The sequence below is a fragment of the Mizuhopecten yessoensis genome, unplaced genomic scaffold, assembly GCF_002113885.1.
Source record: "Mizuhopecten yessoensis strain PY_sf001 unplaced genomic scaffold, ASM211388v2 scaffold419, whole genome shotgun sequence".
Taxonomy (NCBI): domain Eukaryota; kingdom Metazoa; phylum Mollusca; class Bivalvia; order Pectinida; family Pectinidae; genus Mizuhopecten; species Mizuhopecten yessoensis.
In genome coordinates, this window is record NW_018403537.1 from 1,182,328 (window position 1) to 1,208,383 (window position 26,056).

At 35.0% G+C, this 26,056-nt stretch overlaps 1 protein-coding gene across 1 annotated transcript; it reads right to left on the reverse strand.

The window, feature by feature from the left end:
- Positions 1-4,546: 4,546 nt before the first annotated feature.
- Positions 4,547-25,498, reverse strand: LOC110448276 (putative sodium-coupled neutral amino acid transporter 7). The gene is made up of 9 exons (XM_021494445.1): positions 25,237-25,498; positions 17,917-18,038; positions 16,974-17,172; positions 14,781-14,922; positions 11,935-12,027; positions 11,108-11,165; positions 9,458-9,717; positions 8,450-8,649; positions 4,547-7,697 (listed from the first exon to the last, which is right to left on the reverse strand). The coding sequence occupies exons 1-9, from the start codon at positions 25,352-25,354 to the stop codon at positions 7,510-7,512; spliced, it is 1,380 nt and encodes a 459-aa protein (XP_021350120.1). The 5' UTR covers positions 25,355-25,498; the 3' UTR covers positions 4,547-7,509.
- Positions 25,499-26,056: the final 558 nt, after the last annotated feature.

The following is a 26,056-nucleotide window of genomic DNA, read 5'->3' on the forward strand; positions in this document are numbered from 1 at the left end:
TTCCTTCTATTTTGCTAATAAGACAGACTAGCGTTGTCCGATCATATTTTTAAATGGCATAGTCAGTTTTCGAATTAGCTACCGACCAGCGTGGTTTTTGTTGTTTTTAAAATTGTGTATGAACGTTATTAGTAAAAGATAAGCACATTTTCGGATAGTTAACTTAAGAAAAGGCCTTTCCGCCCTTCCTTCTTTCCGTTTTTCATCGTCTTGTCTCGGAGACAAATGTTCTCGTTTAGAAACAAGCCGGACGGACGGACATCGGCGTATTTGACTACGAGTTTCCTAACGTTAGTCAACATGGACACTGTGCGGAATGTAATGACAGTTGTTGGGTTGTATGCTTGCACTCAGCCCTACCCCCTAGAATATACCACATTGATGCATTTGAAACGGTCATATTTTCATAATTGATAAAACTGAAAACAATATAGAATGTATGCCTGTCCTGAGATGCAGAAAGATTACTTTCCTAGAACATAAACACAAATAATCACATCTCCGCGTACTTTTTGTTAAAAAAAATGACTAAGCGTTGATCAAGCAAAAACTGAATCCCGGTAAGGACAAACTGACTGTTAATTTTCTCTTCCTTTCCTTCAAATTAATTATCCGGAACCGCTGGATTGTGTCCAAAATTGGTCGCTGATAAATGATAACCGGATTACTTAGTTCATGTAGTAGATTTTTTGTACCACAAACAAACCAGTCAGTTAGGCACCTTTTAATAATCGTGGAAGAGAACAAGAGATCCTAGAAGGATCTTGGTGCCCACCATGAAAGGATCTTTATCCGATCTACAAAGGATGATCTATTACCTTCCTTGCTCTTCACAGAGACGTATATGTGTGAGTGTGTTATATACGTCTCTGCTCTTCATTTTCCTTACATGTGCTATCACCCAGTTCGACGTTGGAAATCCATAACGGGAATCGTGTACATTAACTTAAGGATCGTAATATTATAGGTCATTTTCCAATATGACAAATGTTGGGCCAGGGGTATTTTTAACAAAGGGAACATATCAGATAACAATAACAAACTTCAACTCTCAAAATGTTTCAAGACGGCCGCTTGTCGGCCATTTTGTTTTCTGATTAGTCCTAAAACGCGATATGCATAACTACAACGGACCATGGGGAACTTTCATGTAGAATTTGAGAAAGATCCCTCCAGTAATCTCTGAGTATAACGCTAACGTGGATGAAGGGTGATTTGAATAGTCCACCATCTGATAGTGGTGGGTACATATATACCTAAATTCGAAATAATTAAACGGCTTTCACGACAAAGCGTGCGTTGCATGTGGATAAATATGGTCTTATGTTTGATATTCAGCACGAAACAAAACACAAACTTATTAATGAAAATAAATGTCTTTATTTCTCTCACGAGTAATTTCTTTAACATATAAACAATTCAACGGCAATGAGACAAATACCAACAAACTGTTAATACAGACTGTTCACAATCCCCAATCTTTACGGGGACTATATCGGGTCGCAATTTCTCAACTCAAGCTGGAGTATAAAGGATGGCTTATTTCAGTGAATACAATTTTTTTTCCATTTCTTTAAAAAATTCAGAAAACTAAAAGCAAAGTTACAATCAGTCGAAAAAAGAAAACTTCAAAGTACATTTTTTTTTAGATTTAAAATATTTCAAGTCAGTTTCAAATAAAATCACTAGATCATAATCGCATATACACAGTGAACATGTAATATTCCAGAACGTATATGGAAATTGTTTGAAATTGCTATTTTTTTTTCTTCATAAGATATTTCAGTAAAAACGCTGCACAAGACAGCATCAAATGAAAATAAATCCTTCCTTGATGAGATATTGGGACCAAAACTTATAGCCTATAGATAGATATATACAACAAAACTTTGACATTAACAGATAATGCTTCAAGACTACAGAGCATGGCTTTCAGCAGACCGTTCTGAGTATCTTTAAGATTCTTCAAAATTCGCTTTGTCACTACAGTTTCAAATGACATGTCTTTTTGACATGCATTTTGGCACTCAATATTCAGGAAAAATGCTATTTGACTTCTGAAATGGCTTTATGCCAAGGGTCAACTGAAGTCTGCGGAAGAAATATGGCTGGTTAATAAAATGTATACCTCTCGAAAGGAACCAATTATAGAATATATAAGAACGAACTTTGTTTAGAAAAGTACTTAATAGAACTCCCTCCCAAACTAGCCAAAGCGGATTGTAAGTTTAGAACATGTAATACTCAGTTACCAATTGAAAGTGGTAGGTGGTTCAATATACCACGTGAAAATAGATTATGTAGATTGTTATTTAAGAGAAATTGGTGACAAATTTCATTATCTGTTTACATGTACATGTACACATCAACCAATACTCAATAGTAGGCGAAAACATATGTTCAGATATTATTATGAAAGACCAAACACATTTAAATATCATACAGTATTCAATTATATATGTAACACAACATGAATTGACATCATTGGCTAAATTTATTACCGATATTAATGACATAATTAATTTACAAAACTAATGTCCATCCTGTTCCACCATGTACTTATCCTCTACACTGTATTGTTTATGGGGAATACAACCATTGTCATTGTCATTGGTGACATCTGATTTAGATTTCGACTGACCTATAACTGGTCCGGACACTGTTCCGTGACAATAACTGATGTGACCGATCTTTATCAGATTATCATTAATAGTTTAACACTAAAGATCTCAGTGTAAACCAAATTGAGAGACATCAGTTATCTTTTTGCATAGATGTAGTATCATTTCTCTCTGTAATTAGGAAAATGATATTCAAATATCACACAAATCAATAATAAATAACATACAAATACACTTACAATGTTTAATGGTAATTGTTAAGACACAATGCCTGTTTATACCACAGGGACCTGAAAACTTGTTACAGCTATATTTCGATCTAAAATAAGGTGTTTAGGGTCATCATACACGTTTTAGGGGCTCAGATCAATTTTCGGTAAAATTGCCACCCTCATGATGATATATAATCCCTAAAATGCGTAAAGTTAATCTGAACACCTAATTTTACATCCAAAGATAGCTGTAACAAATTCTCAGGTTCCTGTGGTTTATATAATGTCCAACACAAAAGATTTCCTGAGAATTGGTGACAGATTGATCAATACACACATTCCATTGTGACTATAAGTCTATAATACATTCAGATGATTCTAATACCCAAGGGCTACCCTCCCCTTTCCTGAAATTAAAATACTTTTTCAACAGAAAAGATTTCAAACTTTCCTTTAATAAAACAATATACGCTACATTGCATGATCTATTTGGAATCTCTAAGTATCAATCTATAAAATGAGTTTCACCTACATATACCTGTGTTTACAATCCAAAGCTTCTAATTTCCTTTTCACTGAGGACTTTGTGATATTTTTTTAATCTTAAACACTTAAACTGTATAAAGACAATAATTTATCTTTTTTTTTAATAGATGACATTTCTTTGTAAGGCCACCCATGTACAGGATTTCAAAGATAAAAACATGACTGTGTAACATAGGTAATTATTTTTCAAATTCCTCCGCTAGGGTTTGAACCAGGGACCTCTAGTGAGCTATAAAGACATATTCCCTCTGGCCGGGGCTGAGTTGGTAGGAAAGGCTAGTATTTTTCCAGGGTTACACTTTTTTTTGTATTCCAAAGATTTTGGAGTTCATCTTTTCATCATGAATTTAATATTTTCTTTATATGAATTACAAATTACTGTTTATTATACTATTTAAAAAATAAATAAATATTGGGAGTGTGGGATATAAGTCGGATATAGTGTAAAACTGTGGAACATTCCGGTGTGTGCACAAGTTACTCGTAAAGATTTACACACATAATCTCAAACTGTGGTAATTTGGCACCATTTTGTAGAATTCATAGAATTCTTATGACAAGAACAATTGTATATCAAGATACTCCAGTAGTCATGACTACAGACGACAAAATACATATACAAGGATTTTTTTTTTTTATTATTATCATTTGTACGGCGCCATATTTAACCTCGAGTAAATTACACTTGCATGCCAGATTTACACAATGAGGGAACCATATTTACATTTAACACAATCAGGAGGCTGTGGAATCATACCATGATAAAGTAAATCTTACCATGTGATCGCGTTTTTGTAAAGAACTCCTTTTTTTTCAGGAACACTTAACTTACATATTATAATATACATTAGTGGTGATATTACTTCTTAAAAGAAAAAAAAAACTTACATGAGTTTTGTTTGTGTTTAAAAAATATATTTGCAAGATAGTTGAATTCAGGATCATCTCTCCTCACAAATTAACATGAAAAATAATTTACTGCAAAATATAATATATTTGCTGAAACCAATATTACTGCAGTACTACTTATGTATTACATAATGGAAATGGACTTATTTCGTCCCCAAGAGGAATTCTTACACTTCAATATGTATAAACCTAAAAATTTAAAATGAATGTGAGAATAATAAAACTTGATTTCAATGAATGAATTAATCGGTTGGGGGGGTGGGGGGGTGGGGGGGATTTAAAATAATTGGAAAGTGTAATGAGTTTAGTTTCTTGTAAAATAATGTCATGTTTCTATTAGTATATTTCATACATTATTATAACTCTATTAAATAAATAAAAATGAATTGAAAAATAAAAATGTAGTGCACTCATGTTTGCAGATTTCACAAACTATCAATTGGAAATACATATATATCTGAAAGAGTAGCAGAATTAAATGTACCGGGTATGTAGATATTCAGACTGAACATTGTCATAACTTAACAGAACTATGAAGATGTTTTCATAACCAGGATGTTTTTACCTGAGTTTTACAACAGCTTGTTACTCTACGAATTGAAAAAATATAGCATTACCTATTCATATTGAAATTTGGAATTTATTCCTATTTTTTGTCATTTTGGATAATAAGGCACATTTTAGCTAGGGGAAACAGTCTGTATTCCACAGTATAACCGAACAACAAAAACACTGATAACTTATATGCTTTTGAGGAATGAGAAACTGTCGCCTCTATGGTTAAAGGGTGAAGTCAAACTTACGGTAATGTAAGTATAAAAGTTTATAACAATTCTAGTCGATCGGACAACTCTATTATCGACATCCTCTACGCATATTGTGCATTTTAGGACCATGCAGCTGTTTACTAGGAAGATAGCAGACAGGTGACGTAAATATCCCAATGAGTTACCCGACAGCATACAGGTAACCATCTCAATTTCAAGGTTTGACCGACAAAATACGAATGGCTGTAGAAATGATCCTTCCTAGTAGGCAATGCCAGAAGGTACCTTTAAGGGGAGGTAATCATATTATGTAATCCTGCAGACTATTTCAAATCATAAATAAACATAAATCTCATGGTGAATATCTAACATAATCATCACCTTTTACTTAGAAATTTAACATCTTTTATGTTAAACAATCATATTTTAATGGGTTACCAACAACTGATATGTATTAAAAAAAAACACCATTAAATACTGTTAATGAACATAATTAAACATAGGATGCTGGAAATTAGTTTTTTCTGGCATAACTTTTACTTTGTTATTTCATTTCAGAAAAGAAAACCACACCTTGTGGGAATTTTATGAGAAATAAACCAAATGTATTCAACGACAGTGTCCTGAATGTAAAAATTTAACAAGGATAGACTGGAATTCGAACACTGGATCTTCAGATTGTATTACTATCGCTCTAACCAATTGAGCTACCTGGTCAACATAAGAATCCCGGCAAAACAGTTAATATATCTGAGCAGAATTTAAGGGGATGTTATAATTACTGCATATAGGAAAACATCAGTGCTGTGGGACAGGAACCCTTAAGTACATTCAATCAAATGTTAACAGATTAGTGCATCGATGCACCTAAAACATATAACAGGTAGGTATACCTGAATACAATGTACAGAACACGTTATTAGTGCGATCTTGATTGAGGGCAAACCCTGAAGTGTGAAAATCGCTAAAACTAGATTACTACAGCAATGAGTAGTTACAGTTCCAATAACAATGCATTCTTAAATGACAGATATGCTTTACATTTCTACAATGTTTTTAAGAAATTATAATTATACTTTTTCCAGTAAGGCACTAAATAATTTCTTAAAACAACCATTAAAAATATGAACATGTCAAAAAAACAGAATAAAATACATAATGAAAACACAAAGACATCTAAAATTGTTGCATCTGAAAAAAAAAATGGAATGTACATGCAGTAATTGAAAAAAGTAAAATGTAGCATTGTGGACATTTAAGATACAGTTTATATGTAACACAGTTAACAATCGCATTACTTGTTTTGGATGAAATAGGTTACACATTTTTTCAAGAAAATTAAATAAGGCAACAGTTTAAAAAAAAAAGTTTTTATAAATCACTAGGAAACTAGTTAAAGGGAGGTAATAAAATGTGTGGCTTTCGACTGCATAAGCAGAATTAAAATCACAACTTTGTTATGCCTACAGTATCTAATGCTGCAATATAAAATAATCTACTTCATCTGCGGTAAATCCACAACTAAGCAGCTACTGGCTGCGGTAAATCCACAACTATTAAAGCAACTACTGGCCCAATGGTTTTAAATCTGAATTATATTCAAATAAATAATCTCTTAAAATTTCCGTGAATAATACAGTCAATATCAAACAGGTGGTTTTAACCCTAAAACACAAGAATACTCATTTCAAAATAATCTCAAGAGTATTTCAGAAAATTGTACATGTAATCATTGTAACTTGTTCCAGTTAACATAAAAAAGAAACAAGAGCAAAAAGCATCACAGTTTCTTCATGATTGCTTCTGATACAGATTTATTGCCCTAGGTATAATTGTTTTTTCAGTATCAAACAAAAACAGGTTTGTAATGTCATGTGTTATAAAAATGGATCCATTTAGTGAAACATTTAAAAAAAAATATACAAGAATTTGCCAATGAATCATAAAATATATCACAAAACATACTGCACCTGCCAGAATACTCTAGCCCCAAGATATTGAAAGAATATAATAAAGTTCAGATTTGAATATTGATTAAATTATGGTTCCATATGATCATAAAAATTCTCAATACTTTTAAATTAGATTTAATCTACTTTTAGAAATGGAGAAAAGACATGTAAAGATGTGTTTGACTTTGAGAATGCTTCAATAAAGTCAGTTGGGAAATGGAAAGTACACCCTTAATTTGGCGTAATGAAAAACGGACCATATCACAAAATGTACACAGATTTCAAAGCAAATTACTTTTGTCCAACATTTGAAATTTGGACTTAAATCTAACACTGCTTCAATATCCTGGGACTAGTATAGTCCAAAGAACACAACTGGATAAAATAAAATATCTTTTTCAAAACATGTTTGAAACATTCATCATACATTTCAAAATTAAACACATTAATGGTAATGCTAATTTAACTAACACAGAAATCGTAACATCAAAACAGCTTGTCGTCAGCATGTGTACTTCGACTTGTCTGCCTTCACACCGCCCGAGTCGCTAAGAATAGACTGCGTCAATGTCAGACCAAATATAAACGTTCCCAGGACTACAAAGGAACAAGCAAATATCATCATGGCTTCTAACTTCCGGTCCCAGACTCCATTGGCTTTCATTTGTACTGCATTTATCATACACATACCTGTAAAATAAAATATAAGATATTGTGGATCGACAACTTCAATAAATATGTATACCTACAATTTGTAAATACAGGCAATCAAATTTGAAAATAATCAAAATTAATCTGCTTTGAACTACATCATCTAAAACCACATAAAAAACATTGCTTTTATAAAAATATTTTATGAAAAAGTTCCGTTTCTCTGAGAACAGAACACCTATAAATGAATTTTCGTATGTTTAATTTTTTTAAGCATATATATCATATATAATATTGCACATTTTCATAGAAAACTTTTATCACATAACGTACTGTATTATCCAGTGAATATGCCCCTGTCATATTTTTTTGTGTATTAACCCATGTAATATGACCTGATCAGCCCTTTGGTTGGTTGTAAGTTTCAAATGTTTCAATTGTGACGTCACGCCTAGGACAAGTACATGACGTCACAGACTTACACACTCAAAATGGTGGCTTTTTACATTTCAAGGGTGCATGAAAATTGTTGTTTTACAGAAATAAATGCCACAAATCTTGATTATGTGATAAAAAGGATCTTACACTCGTTTTCATTCCATATGAAATTCATGAAACATGTCACAAATTTTTCATTTTAGCTAGACAGAGGCTCGCTAAATTGAAAAATTCTTAAGACTCGTTTCATAAATCTCATATGAAATGGAAACTAATGTAAGATACTATATATATATTTTGTTTTATTTCTTTAGAAAACAAAATTAATTTTCAAATGTTTCAGAAGTTCTCACCTGGAAAAACAAAGATAAATATTGCAGCGAAAGCGCCGAGGATCTGTATGACAACTCCGATGTTGGGTATAAATATAGCCATGGCCAGGGTAGCCACGAACCATATGATCGTGACTAAGATCCTCCTAGGTCTCTCCGTCTCCTCCACACGTTCCGGAGACATGCGCCGGACATCCACCCATAAACAGTCCAACGCGGCCCTGATCAAACAAGAAAATAAATAAAGTAAAACTTTTCTATCTGAATTAGTGGCAAATCTAACAATGATTATATATATACCTATTTTTCTTTAAAATAATTAAACTTAAAGTACACTGTTTTCAGTTATTGAACATCTCTAAGAAATTATTTACCATTGCAAATTAAATAGTCTCAAAAGTTTGAATTTACGACTGTGCTGTAAACAATGTAGTATAAAAATTTGGCCTAAAACATAACCTGGCATATAAGGTATACAGTTAAATTTTCGCCAAGTGTTAATTTTGCCCTTCACATTTACATACTAGGTAACTTTTGTAGTTTACTCTATATTCATTGTAATGATAAATTGGCCCTCATTATGGAGGGCAAAAAAGGTTAAACTGCAGTGAAAAGTTCTAGCATATAGTATCGGATGACATGTGTTAATGCCATCAACTGTGGATACAACCGAAACAGCTAAGGCCTTGAAATGTTCATGTAAATAAATATCTTAATTTGCACTGATTTTCTACTGCTGTGTTCAAATAATTTCAAACTGTCCATTTACACTGAATAACATATCAATAATTTTCAAAGCTTTTATTTTAATATCATTTTAAATATTCTGTAAAAATAATACCAATAGAATTAATCTTTACATGTACTCCTAGGTTAAATGGCCCCTCGAAAAGAAAACCTAGCTCGCAGAAACTGCCCCAATCTTTAATTAGGAAACCTGACTGAAATGGTCTGAATTTCTAATAAGAAATTGAGATTGAAATGGCCCTGATTGCTAGTAAGGAAGTATACCAGTAAAATTAATCTCACCTCCCACAAAAGAGCAGTATGGGATAAGTGGTGTAGGTTTTAACAGCAATCAAGATGACGGCGACTAGCACCTCCGGGGCCGGGTCATAGGACAGTAAGATATCCGAGGTGATTGCATCTCCAAATGTCAGGTACCCAAACGCAGCCACTACGGTGTAGGTCAGCACGCAGAGAGCCATGGCGCAGCCAATCGTCTTACCGAACTCTCCCATACCTCGTTTATTCATACACGAGTATATTGGTATGACACTAACATGGCACTGAAAGGGATATCAACACTTAGGATCAAAGCTCTATTTCATAGATTAATTAAATATAAGGATTTCAAATGTTTATTATTCGTAAAAAAAAAAAAAAAAAAAAAACAGTTATATTATATCCCGAGACCAATACTCCAAGATAATAAAAATAAACATAAAAATATTTCAATCGACTACCAACTTCTCGTTTTTTACTTTTTTAATTCTTATATACTTTGTACATTCCAATTTGTATTTCTTTTTATTCCTTTATTATTTTTGGCCATTTAAACTGTGTTCAAAGCCAATTGGAGGAGATTTAAATTTGTTAAATAAACAAAAACAAACAAACAAAATGTTCTACAGTAATTAATAATAATATATAATTCATCTGTACATCAATGCATCGTCTTTAGACTTGAAGTGGAGTTTAAGTGTATGATAAAGCTTAGTTAATACAAATGTACTGCTGTAACTATTGCACCAAACAATCAGGTCTCGGTTGCTGAAAGGTTGGTGCAAGTTAACTAGTAGAAAGTTGAAAATTTTATATATGAATAACACAATTTAAAACCAAGAGCATCTGATATCAGTTCATGTGACTAGTACTGTTGTTTAAGATCATCAATGGGCTAGTAGCCATACCCACTGACGACTATATCACAGCCAGCCGTACCAACACACGACGAAACAACAGTCAGACACTAAAACAGATATCGTGCAACACTGAAAACTACAGACAATCCTTCTTCCCACGTACACTATAACCGATTGGAACGCTCTTAAAGAATCCCCCATCAGCGCAACTACGGTCGACAAGTTCCGTAGTAGCCTCAAAAACTAATTTTTACTCCACTCCTCCTCCCCGGATATTCAATTTATTAATTTTATCCGGAACCTTACAGAAACAGATACCAAATCCGTGAAATCTCCTGTAACATTTTGTGAGATTTCAGTAATTGGCTCGTATTCCTATATGTATAACTGATATAAGCGAGTTTTTGGCAGATACTGGATAACAACAGATATCGTACAACACTGAAAACTACGGACAATCCTTCTTCCCACGTACACTATAACCGATTGGAAGGCTCTAAAAGAATCCCCCATCAGCGTAACTACGGTCGACAAGTTCCGTAGTAGCCTCAAATACTAACTTTTGCTCCACTCCTCCTCCCCGGATGTGATATTCAATTTATGAATTTTATCCGGAACCTTACAGATACAGATATCATTTGACTGATAGAGATTGGTTGAGACAAATTAAGACTAATGTGTTTTGAGGATTTAAAAAGCTTGACTTCTTATTGGCAACAATTTCAACTTTTCACGAACCACTTGTTAAAGTTAACCAACCTTTGAACAAACGAGGCCTGGTGTTTAGTCCAATAAAATGTCAACTGTAGCCTACCTGATAAGCAAAACAAATGGTTGGCACAACCAAAAACAAATCCATCCACTGTTTTGGCCTGTTAAGAGAAAAGAATAGAATCATATAAATAATCCACGAATCAAAGAGTGCATTGTCAAAAGGCACAATTCTTCAAACAGTTATGTTCCATACATCTGAATTTTAACCAATCACAGTGATGTCCTAGGTGGTTAGGTAGCTCAGGGGACAGCACACTCTTCTTGAAAACAAAGGCAGTCATGGTTTGATTTCCTGAATCGGGTGGGAAAATGTATGGGGTCACCTGCCTGACCACATGGGTTTCCTTTGGAAACTACGTATACGGTTTCCTCTGCGCAGTCCGGTTTCCTCGGAGTGCTCCGGTTTCCTGACATTTAATCAACCCCCGCAGACTACCATCCAGGCCAACAAGAGTGATTAATATAAGTTTATAGGGCTTGTTTCTTAATTGATGTAAAACAATTAAAATTTAATTAAGAGACAAAAAGGCTAACCTTTACAGTGTAATGTTCCATTTAGCAGAACATTCTAGTTGTGTCTGTATGAACCATGCAATGTATTTCTCAGCTAAGAATTTGTTGTTTTGCACACATGCATCCAGTGTTCTCATTATAGTACGAAGATATAGTTAAGCTGATCATGATCGAGTATGTACAACTTCAATTGTCAAAGTCAAAGTGAGTAAAAACACTCACATGGCCTTCATAAAAAATTGCATGATATAAAACAAACACTAAGCATGATATTTAACCAAAAACATGATACTAACCAAATGTGTTATTAACCAAAACATGATATTAACAAAACATGATATTATAATTACTTACTGTGTGGTGATGTGATGAGGAGTAGTGTGAGGAGTCGCATATTTGTAAGTTACCAGGACAACAACATACAGAATTCCGACCACACCCAGGGCACTGTCAAATTAAAAGTGAGGTCAAGTTATAACACAAAACTGTAATATTTATATCCTCAACTTAAAGGAGTGTGACTTCAAATCTGAGAATGTTTTAATGAAACTATGATACTTGTTTGAGATACATAAAAAGCATGGGTGTAATTTTTGTCTTTTTTTTCTGTCTATAAAGAATAATTATGCAACTTTTCGCGATCATTTTCAATAATCCATTATTATAAGTTTTTCTGCTCAAGGCAACTATAGAAGTTGATGTATTTCCTGCATTAAGGTCATCAGAATAGAACTCTGAGTAGTGATCATATATATAACAGTGTAAAGACACAAACTAACACACACATGTACAGTACCCAGTGTTACCTACTATCACACACTTACACACATGTACAGTACCCAGTGTTACCTACTATCACACACTTACACACATGTACAGTACCCTGTGTTACCTACTATCACACACCTACACACATGTACTGTACCCTGTGTTACCTACTATCACACACTTACACACATGTACAGTACCCTGTGTTACCTACTATCACACACCTACAAACATGTACAGTATCCTGTGTTACCTACTATCACACACTTACACACATGAACAGTACCCTGTGTTACCTACTATCACACACTTACACACATTAACAGTACCCTGTGTTACCTACTATCACACACTTACACACATGTACAGTATCCTGTGTTACCTACTAGCATACACTTACACACATGAACAGTACCCTGTGTTACCTACTATCACACACTTACACACATGAACAGTACCCCATATTACCTACTATCACACACGTACACACATGTACAGTATCTCGTATTCCCTACTATCACACGTGCACACATGTACACAGTATCCTGTGTTACCTACTATCACCCACTTACACACATGAACAGTACCCGGTGTTACCTACTATCACACACCTACACACATGTACAATACCCTGTGTTACCTTCTAACACACAATTACACACATGTACAGTACCTTGTGTTTCTTACTATCACACACTTACACACGTGAACAGTACCCTGTGTTACCTAATATGACCCACTTACACACATGTACAGTACCGTGTTACCTACTATCACACACTTACACACAGGGTACTGTACATGTGTGTAAGCGTGTGATAGTAGGTAACACAGGGGACTGTACATGTGTGTAAGTGTGTTACCTAATATGACACACTTACACAGATGTACAGTACCCTGTGTTACCTGCTATGACACACTTACACACATGCACAGTACCCGGTGTTACCTACTATCACATACTTACACACATGAACAGTACCCCATATTACCTACTATCACACACTTACACTACCCTGTGTTACCTAACTATCACACACTCACACACATGTACAGTACCCTGTGGTACCTACTATCACACACTTACACACAGGAACAGTACCCTGTGTTACCTAATATGACACACTTACACACATGTACAGTACCGTGTTACCTACTATCACACACTTCTGTGTTACCTACTAGCATACACTGACACACATGAACAGTTCCCTGTGTTACCTACTGTCCCACACTTACACACAGGAACAGTACCCTGTGTTACCTACTGCCCCACACTTACACACATGTACATTACCAAGTGTTACCTACTATCACGCACTTACACACATGTACAGTACCCGGTGTTACCTACTATCACACACCTACAAACATGTACAGTATCCTGTGTTACCTACTAGCAGACACTTACACACATGAACAGTACAATGTGTTACCTACTATCCCACACTTACACACATGTACATTACCAAGTGTTACCTACTATCACGCACTTACACACATGTACAGTACCTACACACTTACACACATGTACAGTGACCTGTGTTACCTAGCTATCACACACTTACACACATGAACAATTCCCTGTATTACCTACTATTACATGTGCACACATGCACAGTACCCTGTGCTCCCTAGGCCTATACTATCACACAGTAACACATGCACAGTACCCTGTGTTACCTACAAGTTATCACACACTTACACACATAAACAGGACAGTACCCTGTGTTACCTACTGCCCCACACTTACACACATGTACATTACCAAGTGTTACCTACTATCACGCACTTACACACATGTACAGTACCTTGTGTTTCTTACTATCACACACTTACACACGTGAACAGTACCCTGTGTTACCTAATATGACCCACTTACACACATGTACAGTACCGTGTTACCTACTATCACACACTTACACCAATGTACAGTACCCTGTGTTACCTGCTATGACACACTTACACACATGCACAGTACCCGGTGTTACCTACTATCACACACCTACACACATGAACAGTACCCTGTGTCACCTACTGTCCCACACTTACACACATGTACAATACCCTGTGTTACCTTCTAACACACAATTACACACATGTACAGTACCTTGTGTTTCTTACTATCACACACTTACACACGTGAACAGTACCCTGTGTTACCTACTGCCCCACACTTACACACATGTACATTACCAAGTGTTACCTACTATCACGCACTTACACACATGTACAGTACCCGGTGTTACCTACTATCACATACTTACACACATGAACAGTACCCCATATTACCTACTATCACACACTTACACACATGAACAGTACCCCATATTACCTACTATCACACACTTACACACATGTACAGTATCTCGTATTACCTACTATCACACGTGCACACATGTACGTTACCCTGTGTTATATAAATTACCTACCTCGGGTATTTGAGGAAGTCTATTCGTCGAGGAAAGCAGAGAGGCAGGATGAGGAACAGAGAGGATATACAGATGGTCGATATCCTGTTCATGTACCAGGGCGACTGATGGCAGTAAGTGTCCTTCATCGTGAATAGGAACACTAATCAACCATAACAACGAAATCAGTAATAAAGGTTATGTATAACAATACATATTGTGATCGGAAATTTACCATGCCTGGTGCCATTGTTATCTCTGAAATTACTGAACGGTGTGAAGTAAACAAACTACAAACTGGTATGCGATAAACCATTTTTTCATTTTACATTTACCTTTGGAGATATATATATATGTTAAGACTAGGACAAACAATTTGACTTTTGAAGTTAACGAAAATTTGACCTTGGACACATGGACGGGACCTCAAAATGGTATGCAACACATTACCTTGCAATTCTACATATTTCTATAAAATTTCATAGAGATATCTTCAGGAGTCAGAAGTTATGGCCAAGAAAATGAATTTGACCTTTGACCTCAATGTGGCCTTGAACTTGGGTTTATAGACCCAAAAGTGGTGTACTGCCTTTCAATCCTACACATATCACTAAAATTACATCAAATTGTCTTCATCAAGCCAAAGGTTATTACCCGAGTCCGAGAAATGAATTTGACCTTTGACCTAAATGTGACCTTGACCTTTGGTGTACAGAGCCAATTGTGGTATGGGACACATTGCATTCATCCTATGTTTATCTAATAGATATACAAGTTAATTTAGATATTTTCAGGGAGTCAGGAGTTGTGACCTGGACAATGAGTTTGACCTTGTCCTCAATGTGACCTTGAACTGAGGCAAACAGTTCCAACTGTTGTAAACAACACATGTACACTGCCTAGACATTCCGCATATATCTCTTAAATTTTATTGAGCTTTCTTCAATAAGTCTTAGGTTATGACACAGATGATGAATCTGACCATTGACCTCAGTTTGACATTGACCTTAAGATTCAGACCCAATGGTTGTATGCAACACACCATCTTGCCATCCTGTATGTACCTCTAAAATGTCATTAAGTTATCTTCAGCTAGTCAGAAGTAATATAATATTGGCCTGGACAATGTATTACACCTTTAATTTGACCTCAATGTGACTTTGACCTTGGACATACAGACCTGAAAGTGGTAATATAAGCGACACACCGCCTTGCCATCCTACATATATTCCAAAAAGTTTAATGAGTTATCTTCAGCAATCAAAAGCTATGGTTTGGACAACAAATTTGACCTCTGACCTCAATGTGACCTTGTTCATGGGCATACAGATATAAATTATAAGTGGTATGTAACACATTGCCCTGCTATCCCTACATACATCACTTAGATTTCATTGTGCTATATAATCTTCAGTAAGTCCAAAGTTACGACCTGGGGCGCAGATGAATGGACAAAAATGGCGGACTGACAAAGTGAGGTCTATATACATGCTACCAAAAATGTTTGTGGAGCACAACAAATACATACAATACAAGTCCCACACGGTGAATAGAAAAAAGAAAAATAACAAATATATTCAGCACATGTCCCTCTCACAAAGTTCACAGTGAACAAAATACTACAAAAAATAAAATAAAAACTGGTATGTATATATACAGTACGTATCACTCATGGTGAACAAAACATTAATAAGCTAACTAATAATTACACATGTCAGCTGGCTGATCATACATGTCTATGTATACAGCAGTGAACAATATCACTACAAAAATATATACTACATAAAGAAAACCTGAAGGATTTCATTGGTTGATTGGTGGCCTAAATTTGTATATCACACTACCCGTTCTAGTCAGTTAATACTTTAAATACAAACTGTGGAAATGGGACGGGGGAAGCAAGCATGTGTCGAAAGGGATATAAATCTGTCAGAATATGTCACTGGTTCCCAAACAGACTGAACTTTTTGGACCAGTATATATATATATTTCACCTCTGTGCAAGAACCCTTTTCAAACCCACATGTCTGAAGGACCTGTGCTTTTATAAAATACTGCTCTTGCACTCTGTTGTCCAGATCCCTTGGTAGTGGGGATGGGTCTTTAATAAAATCTATAAATAAAGAGGGAACCTCCTGGGAGTTCTCTGACATTGATCCCCGCAATAGTATCTTTACCTTCCTCCCAATGGTCTCACGGTAATGGTTACTTTACCTTCCTCCCACTGGTCTCCGATGATGATGAGAAACGTAATACAGGTCCCAAAGCAATAGACCATGATGGTGAAGGCACAGAAGCGCTGGGCATTTTTACCGCACACAGACAGTACGACATCTTGGTAGTTAGTGGTTTTATTGAGGTCGGAACAGTAGGCCAGTATCATCAAAGCAACCACAATAAACACTAAAAATACCTGAAACATTCAAACAGTTCAGACTCCTAATTAAATAGAATTTCATTAAATACCTGAAACATTAGATATTAAATATATACATGTACAAAATGAAGAAAATGTAAGACAAATTGTTTTCAATAATTAATTGTGAAAATTTCTGATATTAGTTTTTAACTAGTTTTATAATCGGTTATCTGTACAAGAAGCAACATATTTTTTTTTTTATTTTTTTTCACGAGCAGCCAAACTTTGAAAACTGCCATGAGTTAAATGTAAGTTCTCTGTATGATATACTAGGTGTATTGCTTTTATGATCACACTAGGCTCACAGCCTGTATACCACCATCTGACTTACAGCCTGTAAAATCACACTAGGCTCACAGCCTGTATACCATCTGAATTACAGCCTGTAAGGTCATGTACACTAGGCTCAGTGCCTGTATACCATCTGACTTACACAGCCTGTAAGATCACACTAGGCTCACAGCATGTATAACATATGACTTACAGCCTGTAAGATCACACTCGGCTCACAGCCTGTATATCATCTGACTTAAGCTTACAGCCTGTAAGATCACACAAGGCTCACAGCCTGTATACTATCTGACTTACAGGCTGTAAATTCACACAAGGCTCACAGCCTGTATACCATCTGACTTACAGCCTGTAAGATCACACTAGATCAGTACAATTATTGTATACCATCTGACTTACAGCCGGTAAGATCACACTAAATCAGTACAGGTATACCATCTAACTTACAGCCTGTATGATCACTGCCACCATCACACCTCCTGCTTTGTGGTAGGCATCAGGGAAATTGAGCAAGCCAGCACCCAGAGCTGCATTGACCACCAGGAAAACAGAGGCATACCATGTTGACCCTGCAGATAGAAAATTCACATGGGTAATGAGCCTGTGCCAACACTACACTACATCACAAAGTCAAACAATAATACTGAGCGTGACATTGCTCTACTTAAGGATGAATTTACCATTTATTTAATTTGGTAATTTTAGAATCAACTGAATATAATTATGAACCCGAAAAAAATTCCTCAATAAACACAGTGTAGATGTTGCCATAGTTACTTTGGAATTCTACAGATTGGTATTTTACAAGTGTCTTCCTTGAAAGGAATACATTCATGCACAATTATTATCATTGTAGCGACTTCATAGGGAAATTAAGATACCCCATACTGTGAACACACTTTGTGTTGTACTTGACAACAGAAATTGAATGGCCGTCTGCTAGATGCGGTGCGACAAATCATCGAAACGGACCGAATCGGACCGAAACCGAAACGGACCGAAATGAAACAGACTGAAACGAACCCGAAACGGAGTCGAAATGGAAACAATAAGCTAGTTAAAGGGAATTCAATACAGTTTAGATTGTGTGTGAACAAAATGGACGCCGATCGGAACCGAAACAAAAGTGTAAATGGTGTTGTTTTTGTAAATTTGAGCTGTGTTTCTTTATTTGTCGTGTAGGCCTATATACATTGTGTATATTATATATATGCCAAATACATACAATAATGGCATGTATCTATGTTATATAAACACAAGCACATGACTAGATGTGCATACATTAGAAAGGCAATTATATTATAACGCAGTGACGAGACATCACATGTCTTGATACGTTACGTTAATATTTTGATTTTATTTTCAATTTATTTAACGCTTAAAATATTGATAAAGTTATCTATTTAAATGAGCAATCCATACTTATCTCAGCATAAAAAAATACTTGTGACGGTATAGACACACTGTTAAATTTTGTGTAAATGGTTTAAAGATTTATAAATGGATAATTATATCAACATTTTCAACATAATTGTGTTCTATTTGTGTACCAAATTTTTGGAAATGGGTTAGTCTTCTTTTCCCTCTTATTTTTTTAATTTTGTCTAGAGAATGTGAAATTATGGCACAAATGAAGCTGTAGAACAAATCATTATGGAATACTTTGAAGGCATGACACTGTTGAAAAAAAGACAACGAAATGAAATTAAATTAACGTATTAATATATATATAAACAAGCAAATAAAACAATACATATATATATAAGATATATGTTAAAAATCAAATTGTACGAACAAATATTAAATTTGAAATACAATGTATAAAGATTGCATTAGAACTAAAAACATTACATTAGAAATAAAAACATTACATTAGAAATATAAAATGGACATTTTCGTAAAAAAATTATGAATATCTACATTTCGAAAGCATCGACTACACATTGCATGCACCCAGGGCTTGGGATTGCAGACCCTGCTTTATTAAGCCCCATTTTATTTTTATTTATTTTCTAAATTTCATTATTTTTTAAATATATACACAGATCTTCATGATCACTTTAAAAAAAAGTGCACCTGACGAGGGGAGAAGCTGTGAATTAAATATACTTATCAATACCAATTGAATAATTACAATGATACAGGTGCACCCGACGAGATGACGAAGGAGATTTAAAATAAATAAATAATCTTGTATGAGTCCGTATGAAATAATCAAACATTTAATAAAATGTTCTAATATAAACACACACTATCAAAGTCATTGTCTTTTCACCACGTCTTTTTCTTTTAAGATACTGTCAATGTCAAAGTCATTGCCTTTTCACCACGTCTTTTTCTTTTAAGATGCTGTCTATGTCAAAGTCATTGTCTTTTCACCACGTCTTTTTCTTTTAAGATGCTGTCTATGTCAAAGTCATTGTCTTTTCACCACGTCTTTTTCTTTTAAGATGCTGTCTATGTCAAAGTCATTGTCTTTTCACCACGTCTTTTTCTTTTAAGATGCTGTCTATGTCAAAGTCATTGTCTTTTCACCACGTCTTTTTCTTTTAAGATGCTGTCTATGTCAAAGTCATTGTCTTTTCACCACGTCTTTTTCTTTTAAGATGCTGTCTATGTCAAAGTCATTGTCTTTTCACCACGTCTTTTTCTTTTAAGATGCTGTCTATGTCAAAGTCATTGTCTTTTCACCACGTCTTTTTCTTTTAAGATGCTGTCTATGTCAAAGTCATTGTCTTTTCACCACGTCTTTTTCTTTTAAGATGCTGTCAATGTCAAAGTCATTGTCTTTTCACCACGTCTTTTTCTTTTAAGATACTGTCAATGTCAAAGTCATTGTCTTTTCACCACGTCTTTTTCTTTTAAGATACTGTCAATGTCAAAGTCATTGTCTTTTCACCACGTCTTTTTCTTTTAAGATACTGTCAATGTCAAAGTCATTGTCTTTTCACCACGTCTTTTTCTTTTAAGATACTGTCAATGTCAAAGTCATTGTCTTTTCACCACGTCTTTTTCTTTTAAGATACTGTCAATGTCAAAGTCATTGTCTTTTCACCACGTCTTTTTCTTTTAAGATACTGTCAATGTCAAAGTCATTGTCTTTTCACCACGTCTTTTTCTTTTAAGATGCTGTCAATGTCAAAGTCATTGTCTTTTCACCACGTCTTTTTCTTTTAAGATGCTGTCTATGTCAAAGTCATTGTCTTTTCACCACGTCTTTTTCTTTTAAGATGCTGTCAATGTCAAAGTCATTGTCTTTTCACCACGTCTTTTTCTTTTAAGATGCTGTCTATGTCAAAGTCATTGTCTTTTCACCACGTCTTTTTCTTTTAAGATGCTGTCAATGTCAAAGTCATTGTCTTTTCACCACGTCTTTTTCTTTTAAGATGCTGTCTATGTCAAAGTCATTGTCTTTTCACCACGTCTTTTTCTTTTAAGATGCTGTCAATGTCAAAGTCATTGTCTTTTCACCACGTCTTTTTCTTTTAAGATGCTGTCTATGTCAAAGTCATTGTCTTTTCACCACGTCTTTTTCTTTTAAGATGCTGTCAATGTCAAAGTCATTGTCTTTTCACCACGTCTTTTTCTTTTAAGATGCTGTCTATGTCAAAGTCATTGTCTTTTCACCACGTCTTTTTCTTTTAAGATGCTGTCAATGTCAAAGTCATTGTCTTTTCACCACGTCTTTTTCTTTTAAGATGCTGTCTATGTCAAAGTCATTGTCTTTTCACCACGTCTTTTTCTTTTAAGATGCTGTCAATGTCAAAGTCATTGTCTTTTCACCACGTCTTTTTCTTTTAAGATGCTGTCTATGTCAAAGTCATTGTCTTTTCACCACGTCTTTTTCTTTTAAGATGCTGTCAATGTCAAAGTCATTGTCTTTTCACCACGTCTTTTTCTTTTAAGATGCTGTCTATGTCAAAGTCATTGTCTTTTCACCACGTCTTTTTCTTTTAAGATGCTGTCAATGTCAAAGTCATTGTCTTTTCACCACGTCTTTTTCTTTTAAGATGCTGTCTATGTCAAAGTCATTGTCTTTTCACCACGTCTTTTTCTTTTAAGATGCTGTCAATGTCAAAGTCATTGTCTTTTCACCACGTCTTTTTCTTTTAAGATGCTGTCTATGTCAAAGTCATTGTCTTTTCACCACGTCTTTTTCTTTTAAGATGCTGTCAATGTCAAAGTCATTGTCTTTTCACCACGTCTTTTTCTTTTAAGATGCTGTCTATGTCAAAGTCATTGTCTTTTCACCACGTCTTTTTCTTTTAAGATGCTGTCAATGTCAAAGTCATTGTCTTTTCACCACGTCTTTTTCTTTTAAGATGCTGTCAATGTCAAAGTCATTGTCTTTTCACCACGTCTTTTTCTTTTAAGATGCTGTCAATGTCAAAGTCATTGTCTTTTCACCACGTCTTTTTCTTTTAAGATGCTGTCAATGTCAAAGTCATTGTCTTTTCACCACGTCTTTTTCTTTTAAGATGCTGTCAATGTCAAAGTCATTGTCTTTTCACCACGTCTTTTTCTTTTAAGATACTGTCAATGTCAAAGTCATTGTCTTTTCACCACGTCTTTTTCTTTTAAGATACTGTCAATGTCAAAGTCATTGTCTTTTCACCACGTCTTTTTCTTTTAAGATACTGTCAATGTCAAAGTCATTGTCTTTTCACCACGTCTTTTTCTTTTAAGATACTGTCAATGTCAAAGTCATTGTCTTTTCACCACGTCTTTTTCTTTTAAGATACTGTCAATGTCAAAGTCATTGTCTTTTCACCACGTCTTTTTCTTTTTAGATACTGTCTATGTCAAAGTCATTGTCTTTTCACCACGTCTTTTTCTTTTAAGATACTGTCAATGTCAAAGTCATTGTCTTTTCACCACGGCTTTTTCTTTTAAAATACTGTCAATGTCAAAGTCGTTGCCTTTTCACCACACTTTTTCTTTTAAGATACTGTCTATGTCAAAGTCATTGTCTTTTCACCACAGCTTTTTCTTTTAAGATGCTGTCAATGTCAAAGTCATTGTCTTTTCACTACGTCTTTTTCTTTTAAAATACTGTCAATGTCAAAGTCATTGTCTTTTCACCACGTCTTTTTCTTTTAAGATACTGTCTATGTCCGTTTCTTTGTCCCGTTTTTATCCCTAATGTTCTGGGCAGTCGATACTTTGACTGTCCGTCTGTAGATGTTGCTACTCAAGCTCCCTCTCTAAATTTACCCCATTTTACTTTCCTCACTAATCTCTCTTTCTGGTCACCAGTCAGTGATACCCATCTAACTTTGTCTGTCCTGTATCGACCTAACTGTTCAGTCAGTCTGTACTGTCCCGTGCAAAATATGGCTCTCCTGAGGTCTTTGTACTGAACTTGGACGAGATTATGTACAGATTCAATAAAATCAACCAAAGGTTTCGATTTCCAGTCGACCAAATGTTTCAAAACATGATTTATTGACTCGCAGTTGTTATTTGTCCATTGCTTTTCAATGCGGCCTAATCTTTGAGGTTCATTTACTTTTTCATTTAATAGGGATTTAAGTCTGTTTGAAAAATAATCTGCAAACTCAGGAGAGACAGATTGACACGTAGCCAGAAGTTCGTCACACTTGTCGTCAAACGTAATTGAGTCGTCTGCATCCGTCACACCCTCGTGTCCAAAAATGTTGTTTAACAGTTGGTTGCGGTCCGATTTATTCACTCCTAAAGTTGTCATTTTGTCCAAAACATTCTGACGTAGATGTCGAGTACAAAGCACATGAGTTGAGTCTGGGAACGTGTTTGTTATGGCTTTCTTCATTGCTTGTTCGTCATCTGTCCCTATCACTAGATTGGTCGAGTCGGTAACTGTCAATTTGATTTTCAAATGCGCAAAGAAGGCACTGTATGTCTCAAAGTGGCTACTGTCATGAATAAATATAGGTCCAAAAAAGAGGGGGGGGGGGGGCTCACCAGTATTTGGTTTTTCCAAAGATAAATGCTTAAAACAAGAGGCAGTCACGTGCATGTCACACTTCCCCCAAAAAGACCAATGATGCTCGAAAAACGCCAAAAATCTTATATCAGAAAACAATATAATATGATATGATGTATAAATAAGCCTTATTTTTTTACCCGCATGTAACATATCATAATGTCAGGAAATTCAAAGAAAAAAAAGTAACAAAATTGGGGAGGGGGGTGTACCCTTAAGACATGTCTTGTCCATGGCCAATGCATAAAATATTGGCTGTCTTACTGAATATACATTTTTGTTTCGGTTCAGCTTCGGTCAGCCATGTTATTCAAATAATTTTTTGGTCCGTTTCGGTAACACACAGTGATCAAATGCATATTGAATACCCTTTAAAATAACTTCATTTGGTTTTTTTCTATTCCGTTTTGGTTCTGTTCATTTTAAACGGTCACATGCATTATTCACATGTGTTTACTTCGCGTTAAATAACTTCAGGTATTTCTTTTTCTGTTACGTTGCGGTTCCGTTTACGTCCGTTTCGGTCGCACACAGTGTTAATGTTATATTTAATACCCTTTAAAAAAAACTTCATATGTTTCTTTTATAAGTCCCGATTATAAGTTGCGATAACTTGTGCCCACTCCTTTTGCAATTATTTTTTAATAGAATATGTTTAAACTAAAATACGTTTCTTTTCGGCTCATTTTTGGTTCTGTTCGTTTTAAACGGTCAAACACATATATATGCATTATTCAAAAGTGTTTTAATTCACTTTAAATGACATAATGTATTTCTTCTTGGTGCTGTTTTGGTCCGTTTCGGTCACTCACCGCATTCAAATGTATTTGATACCCTTTAAAAAAACTTGGGTGTATTTTTTCTTGTTTCGTTTTAGGTCCGTTTGGCCAAACACAGTGATCAAATGTATATTTAATACCCTTTAAAATAACTGCATATATTTTTTCCTGTTTGTTATAAACGGTCAAACACATTATTCACATGGGTTTACTTCGCGTTGAATAACTAGATATTTCTTTTTTGTTACGTTAAGGTTCCGTTTACATCTGTTTCGATCACAAAGAGTGAGGAAATGTATATTTAATTCCCTTAAATACGTTTCTTTTCAGTTCAGTTCTGGTTCTGTTCGTTTTAAACGGTCACACACTATATTATTCAAATGTGTTTTTTGTTTTCAAATGAATTCAATTCGCTTGGAATAATTGTATGCCTTTCGTTTCAGTCCCGTCACTGCGTTATGATATAATTGCTTTTCTAATGTATGAACATCTAGTCATGTGCCTGTATTTATATAACATAGATACATGCCATTATTGTATGTATTTGGCATATATGATATACACAATATATGGGCCTACACGACAAATAAAGAGACACAGCTCAAATTTACCAAAACAACACCATTTACACTTTCGTTTTGGTTCCGATCGGCGTCCGTTTTGTTCACACACAATCTAAACTGTATTGAATTCCCTTTAACTAGCTTATGGTTTCCATTTCGACTCCGTTTCGGTTTACTTTCGGTCCGTTTCGGTTTCCTTTCGGTGATTCGTCGCACCGCTGCAACCCTACTTTTCTCATTTTGTGCAGAGGAAATTTGAAAGCACTCAGATATAACGAAACGTTGCAAGCAGGGCAAGGGTCGACTCTACAGCATTGTTCTGAAGTATGTTACATAAAATCATTTTAATAGTCTTGCACCCTACTGTACGGATCTGTCCCTAAAATAGATGCATATTGATATACCGTTATATCTGAGTGCTTTCAAATTAAATCCTCATACTGTAACTTTAGATCCTTACCATTCGCCGTCCCTGCAGTCTTATAGTGTGTTATCTGTTGTTCAGATAACAACCCGACATCCTCCCCTTCATATTCATCACTTCTTATGTAGTCAGGATTTTGAACTGACTTTATCATTTTGAGATCATATAACGCGATCAAATAAAACACAACTTTATATAGTATAAATATGTCCAGCAATACGGCTCATGGTCGACATGAATCGTCGATTTCTTTACGATCAGCTGTGCAACGATTTGTCAACAGAGTCCGACATTTTTAGATCACGTGACATGAAGTAGTCCAAACTAGTCGATAAATAGATTCAATAAGCGAAGAAATACGCTATGTACGAGTCGCCTCCCTTCCAATCTGATGTATAATGTATTGTACGTCTCTGATATTATTTAGCTTCTCTATCACAATGTCACAATTAAAGCGCATACTCTTCTGCCGGATCGAAATAACTTTAAATTAAAGTAAAAAAATATGTACAGTGAGCTATTGTTAACCTCACACCATTTTAAGCATAAAACCACCGAGTACTGCGCATGCTGGCCAACGTTGAAGGATGATATTCGAGTGTAAGCACGGACTTATATTAAAACGTAAAAGCAACATATTAGCCATGTATGTACATGTATATTAAAAATCAGATACAAAATTTCAATCAATTAATTAATAAACCAGTATTTTTATTGATAGCCTTAGCATGTTTATAGGGCGACACAAGCCAATATCTTCAGTTTGAGAATGCTTAAATTTCTTCTGGGACTTATACAAAAGTTTGTTCAATAATAAAGTTTTTGGCAAATCAATTCTAACATTCTATATTGTAGT

Excerpts from the sequence above, each read along its gene's own strand:
- LOC110448276 (XM_021494445.1), bottom strand. The coding sequence starts at position 25,354 with ATGATAAAGTCAGTTCAAAATCCTGACTACATAAGAAGTGATGAATAT. Across the intron at positions 18,039-25,236 it reads GACTGCAGGGACGGCGAATG|GGTCAACATGGTATGCCTCT; the intron begins GTAAGGATCTAA and ends TTCTATCTGCAG. Across the intron at positions 17,173-17,916 it reads TGGCAGTGATCATACAGGCT|GTATTTTTAGTGTTTATTGT; the intron begins GTAAGTTAGATG and ends TGAATGTTTCAG.